Source organism: Oryza glaberrima, chromosome 3 (assembly GCF_000147395.1).
Source record: "Oryza glaberrima chromosome 3, OglaRS2, whole genome shotgun sequence".
Classification (NCBI taxonomy): domain Eukaryota; kingdom Viridiplantae; phylum Streptophyta; class Magnoliopsida; order Poales; family Poaceae; genus Oryza; species Oryza glaberrima.
In genome coordinates, this window is record NC_068328.1 from 10,038,655 (window position 1) to 10,044,654 (window position 6,000).

The following is a 6,000-nucleotide window of genomic DNA, read 5'->3' on the forward strand; positions in this document are numbered from 1 at the left end:
GTGAACGTCTGAACGGGACACGGGTCCTGTACATTCGAGAGACCTGTATACGGCTTCCCTGCCGCATTACCAAAATGGAAGAGAGTGGCGCCAAAACACGACACCAGCTTGCTTAATTATACTACTAACTCCCAAAAGATTAAAGAAATAGAGGGAAAAAAATCGACCGGTAGGTTGCTGGATTGTTATCTGACAAATCTCCCAACGGGAGATATTTTACTCCCGTGTACGGATACTTCGAGTAGCACCACCGCTGTGTGCACTTCTCAATAAACAATACCCATGACATGCAGGGAGGGAGCCGAAAGAACGTCCCAGTACTCGTACAAGAAACATCTCGACTCACTCTGTCCTTTTTTTCCCCTTTTCCAAAACGAAATCGAGAGGGGGAAACACATCCACCCGCAAGATTTTTTTCGATGGACCACCAGATGGCCTCTTTTCCAAACTGCTACAGTACTAAACTACGTCTACAAACAATCTGCCATGCACGAGATGCCCTGGCTCGCATGATCGCCCCCCCGACCGGCCATTCCGGATTCCCATCTCTCCGGAGCCAGCAAAAATCGCCGAAAAAATCCTCTGGTCCAGGCGACCCGGCAGGCCCAGCAGCAACCGCAACTTTGCTCGCCGGAAAAGGCGCCCGGCCCACCAGCCACGAGCGGGCCCACGACACCACCACACAAGCGCGATCGTGCGATCGTCCAATCCAACGGCGTCTTGTTAGCGAGCGTTGAAGGCGGCAGCGGCGTATCGTTTTCGGTCGTACGGCTGCAAAAGAGCACTCCAGAACACCTCCAGTGCACATCCATCGCCCACACGATCTTGACGCGCGCGCGCGCGCACAAAACACACAAAAATAAACGTCAATTTGCAATCGTCAAGAGTAGAGAGAGTTGCTAGAAACATCAACTGATGGCAACATCCACACGGCGTCGAGGAAAAGAAACCATTTCTAATTGCTGCAAGATGCCAAAAGATGCCAGCCCGAGAGGCAGAGATCACTAGAGACACATCAATAGTAGCACCAGTAGTGTAACAAATTGGGAATACACTGTGGGAGTAGGACAGGGACAATGACACAGGAAGGCAGAAGAGGACGCATGATGAACACATCAACAAGAGAGTAAAATTCAGGACGAAATGTCGACAAGATATTGGAATCTTTGGCCACGCACGCACCAATTCTTGGGTGACGCGGCCGGAATCGAACGGCACACCCGACCCAACCCAACCCAACCCAGCGAACTAAAGGGAGTCAATCATCTGATGACCTAAAAAAAAGGGAAACAAATTCTGCCAAATTTTATTGGTTTTTCTTTCCCGTTTGCTTCCTCTCTTCTTCTGCTTGTCTCTCTTTTCATCACTTAGAGGCGTGTGCACGTCTCGTACACCGGCGCGCCGGTCACCTGCGCGACTGCGCCGGGTAGGGCGCGACGCGCGTCCTCCGTGTGCCGTCCGACGGCACGCGGCCACCGACGCCGCCGCCGCGGCTTCCGCCGTCGCCGCTGACGATGTCTTGCAGCATCTTCTGCAGGTCCTCGAGTGTGTCCGGCTTCTGCACGCGGCGAGATCACCGGTCATCGCTTAAGTATGATAACTAAGCCTTTTTTTTAAAGGTGATAATTGTGGCGATTACGATACGAATTGGTAGAGAAAGTGGTTGCGTGCTCAATTGAGCCTACCTCGTTTTTCACGTTATCCATCATCACCAGCATCTCCTGCATGAAATCGGAGAAATCCTGGCCGTCGAAAAACAGGGCAGAATTTTAATAAAGAATATTATATACTAATATATTTTATTGCACTATTAGCCCCAAATTTTTTTTAAAAAAAGAATGATAATATTGGTTGCTACGCAAGAAAAAAAATAATCGAGGTTTCACCTGGTCGTCGTCGTCGAGGGGATCGAACAGCCCGGCGTCGTACATGGCTCGCTTCCCCTTGTCGGACAGAACTGCAGCAACCGCGCAAAAAAGGATTTCGTTCGATCATACACGTAGCGAGCGCAAACTGGGGGCGGCCGAGCGGGTGAGCCTTACCGGAGTACGCCTCTTGGATCCGCTGGAACCGCCGATTGGCCTCGCCGGGGTCGCTCACGCACCGGTCCGGGTGCCACTTCTGCGCGCGCAAAAAAAAGGATCCAATTCACAACACAATCCATCACCTACGCGCGCCGGCGCGGGCGCGGCCGACGGGGGAGAAGAGAGCGGAGGCGGGGGACGTACCATGGCGAGCCTCCGGTAGGCGGCGCGCACGTCGGTGGCGGACGCGTTCTTCCGGATGCCGAGCAGGGAGTAGTAGCAGCACGCGGACGCGCCGGCGCCGGCGCCACCGGAGGCATTGCCGGATCCGGCGGAGGCGTCCATGGGGGTGCGGTGGCGGGGGCGGCGAGCGAATCCGCGCGGCGAGGAGGGCGGGGCGATGCGAATTGCTACCGCGGCTGCATCGAATTGGGAGGGAGAGGGGAGAGGAGATGGTTTGAAGGGCGCTTGGAAAAAGGAAAAAAAAAGGTTATTATGCCGCGAGGAGGAGACGGATGCGTGGGAAAATATCTAAATAGAGTTTTTGGTCGTCGGGGGTTGGGGCCAGGTGAAGGTTCGAGAGCTCGTGCCGATGCGAGATATTTTCGACGCCCGTTTCGGGCTTCGCCCTCGGGGTTCGCGAGTATTTACGAGTTTGGGATTCTCTCTCGCGGCGCGTCTGCCTTCTAGAGCCGTGAATTACGCTGCGTGGGCTTTGAAGATTTGGGCTCGTCGGGGCATTAGGCCCATTTTCCCTCGGTTCAGGCCTTCAGGATAAAATTGGTTGTGGGCCTTTGCTACCAGCTGAGGCTCATTTTGAATGAGGATATATAAAGGACTTTTTAAATTAAAAAATGGATCTTAAAGGATATTTTTTTTTCCTAAATAGTTCTTTGGAACAAAGGATTTGATACCATTGAATTTTATGAGTTTCCTTTGGAATAGGTCCAAAGTTAGCATGAAGTTTAACCTCTTGGAAAGTCTCTTTTCATCCAATTCGTATGTTTTCATTCGGTCCGTCCAAATGGTTTCCCTTATGTTTTGCTTTTTTTTTTTTTTGTATAGGCATTCTTGCCAACATCATGTGTTTTACCATCATTGTGTGATTGTGTCTGTGATAGCTAACAGTTACGAACACCATGATTCTTTTAAGAAAAAAAAATCATGTGTTATACCATCCCTATTGTTTCAAAGAGGGTTAAATAGCTCGCAGTTCTACATAAAAATATGGTGAAACAACTTGTAATGAAAAGCATTCCCAATAAGCATGATCAACAGGCCTGAGAAGCATGATAGAGATCTGCAAGTTAAGAGTAGTATGATAATTCAATGAGCTATGCCTGGCTAGGCATGGTTGAAAAAAAATCCTATGTGTTTGGAATGATACAGGCGGCAGGGAAAAGAGTACAACTAAGAAAATAATACGTACTGAGAGGATTAGTTCCATACTCAATACGTACTTGTATGGAATAAATTAGCCTCAATCTCCATGTGAGGGTTTAACCGAAAGACCTTACAGTCTTTACAGTCTTACATATGCTAACCCGCGAAACAATGTCCACTTACATCCCAAGTTCAGAGTACAAGCAAAAATATCCAAATCTGAACCAGAACACTTGATTAATCCACAGAACATAAGGTGTGAGAATCTTCACAATGTGGGAAGATCACATATCCAACTCCAGAATAGATGGAACAGAATTTATATCACATCTCCTATTCACTGTTACAGTTAATTACTCCATAACCATTGTAAACTGTGAATGACATCGATATTCAATGTCAGTCATCAAACTCCCATGACCATTGCAAACAGCCCACCTTCCTCCAGCGATATTCAATGTCAGTTATCAAGTGGAGTACTTGTAGAACAATATACTTCATCCGTCCTAAAAATAAACGAATCTATAGATATGATGTGATATTTTATAATACAACAAATTTTAAGATATCTTTTTACAAATTTGTTGTACTAGAAAATATAACATTATATTTAAGATTAATTTATTTTGGGACGAAGGGAGTACACCGTTGAATATTTTCAAACCAAAATAACGAAATGCGTGAGAGTTGATAGTAAATATAGTTTGAAGCTAAGCCTCTTGCAGTGAATTGTACCAAAATTATCACAAGAAAAATTAGCCAGCCACATGGGGAACCAGCTACTCCTACAACAGTAGGAAGGATTGATACATTATTCAGGCATTAGGCTCCGGACACCTAGGATCATAATTCCTCCGAAATTGAAGAAATCCATCTCTAAACAATTAAATCGGAACAGCACAATCATCAAGTTACGCAATATTCGGACCTGCATATAGCATTCGAAGATTATTAGAAAGCAAGGGAACTATTAAGCATGGTTTGATTTTGACCGAAACATCAGAGAACCAGATGATCTTTGACAGTTTCACGGAAGTAGGCACTGCCCCGCTCAAAGGAACATTTTTTTTTTAAGATAACCGTCATCTACACCCAAAGGATGTGCACAGCTCAAAGGAACATGCATGAAAATAAATATAGAATATATAATGATCCGACCTGCCTAAGATAATTGTGATATAAAAACCTATAGAAACAGGAGAGCTAAACATAAAGATCACCTAATTAAAGTTTGGCATTAAGCAAAAGCAATTACTCAACCCCAGAATTGCCATTCAAAGAGATAAATGAAAATTCGCATCTAACCAACTAACCAAGATCTTCAGAAGCAACGCATAACTGAATCCCAAAAATCCTAAGGACCTTCTTCAGACTGAGCACCACAATCGAACCAAAGACCATCGACATGCTAGAAATAACTGAATCCCAAAATTCCCAAGGACCTTCCTCAAACTAATCAGCATAATCGAACCAAAGACCATCGACATGATAAAAATAACACAGTACCACTACTCCCACAGTTCACCGGAGCAAATCGACACAGGCCGGCATCTCATTCTTTATACGGGTCCCTCTGAGCTCTCTGCATTACCAAGTTATACAACGCCTCTTGCACCAGAGCCGATTGGGCAGCAGCATCCACGGTAGCAGGAGTTTGCTGCCACATCCTATCTCTGATCTCTTCTCGCAGGCCTCTTATGAACAATGCCACGTCGAAGCAGTTGCTGGAGACTGGATCGAACAGCTTGGCATGGTACAAGCGCTCCTCGAACTGGTCTCTGTACTCGCTCACTGTCATGATCCCCTCCTGCCTCAGATCCAAGAGTGCCGTGAGCTTCTGCTTGTGATCATAGGGCCCAAATCTCTCCTCCACGGCCTCACAGAACCGACCCCAATCACGCTCATGGCGCTTCTCATAGGTCATCATCCACAGCTCAGCCATCCCCTCCATGTGCATCGAAGCCCAGGAAACCCACATCTTCATTGGCATGCCGTAGAACTCGAAGTAGTGCGTGCACTTGGTGATCCACAGGCGCGGGAACGTCCCGCTGAAAGTGGGGAACTTCAGCTTCGCCAGACGAAAGAACCCACCCGAGTCGCCGTCGATCCTGGCGGCGCGCGACGCCGCCGCCGCCGCCTGCTCCTTCTTCACGTCCTCCACCAGCGCCGCCGCAACGGCGATCTGCTTGGACAGCTCCTCGAGGCGATGTTGGTGCCCCTCGACCACCTGGCTGAGCAAGGGCAACGCCTTCAGCTGCTCCGCGATGCGGTCCAGCTTCGCCTCCATCTTGCCGTCGGGGAGAACCGTAGGTTGCTGCGGCCCAGAAATTTCGAGACAAATCAGGTCCGATGAGGTCGGAGGCGTCCGCGAACGAGACAAATAATTAGGTTTTCAAAGATCAAATAAACCATGGAGAAGATGAATAAATAAAGAACACTAAAAGAGAAAAAGAAAATCATGGCGCGGGTCGAGAAGGGGTGGTTGCTACGACCTCACCTTGGCCTTCGTTCGATCGTCTCGTCTCGTCGGCGTCGCCGGTTGCGCTGCAACCTGCTGCGGCGGAGCACGCGGAAGCGGTGGGCACTTCTCCAT

At 48.2% G+C, this 6,000-nt stretch overlaps 2 protein-coding genes across 3 annotated transcripts; both read right to left on the minus strand.

Moving 5' to 3' along the window:
• Positions 1–1,107: 1,107 nt before the first annotated feature.
• LOC127765726 (uncharacterized) lies at positions 1,108–2,546 on the minus strand. The gene is made up of 5 exons (XM_052290671.1): positions 2,229–2,546; positions 2,043–2,121; positions 1,887–1,957; positions 1,686–1,742; positions 1,108–1,558 (listed from the first exon to the last, which is right to left on the minus strand). Exons 1-5 carry the CDS (start codon positions 2,367–2,369, stop codon positions 1,406–1,408), a joined length of 501 nt encoding a protein of 166 aa, XP_052146631.1. The 5' UTR covers positions 2,370–2,546; the 3' UTR covers positions 1,108–1,405.
• A 1,905-nt stretch (positions 2,547–4,451) lies between these two features.
• Positions 4,452–6,000, minus strand: LOC127768247 (uncharacterized). Of its 2 annotated transcripts, none has more exons than XM_052293785.1 (2): positions 5,905–6,000; positions 4,452–5,721 (listed from the first exon to the last, which is right to left on the minus strand). In XM_052293785.1, exons 1-2 carry the CDS (start codon positions 5,998–6,000, stop codon positions 4,960–4,962), a joined length of 858 nt encoding a protein of 285 aa, XP_052149745.1. In that variant the 3' UTR covers positions 4,452–4,959. The 2 variants fall into 2 exon arrangements, with proteins under 2 accessions (XP_052149745.1, XP_052149746.1); XM_052293786.1 differs by having other exon boundaries at positions 5,900–5,980.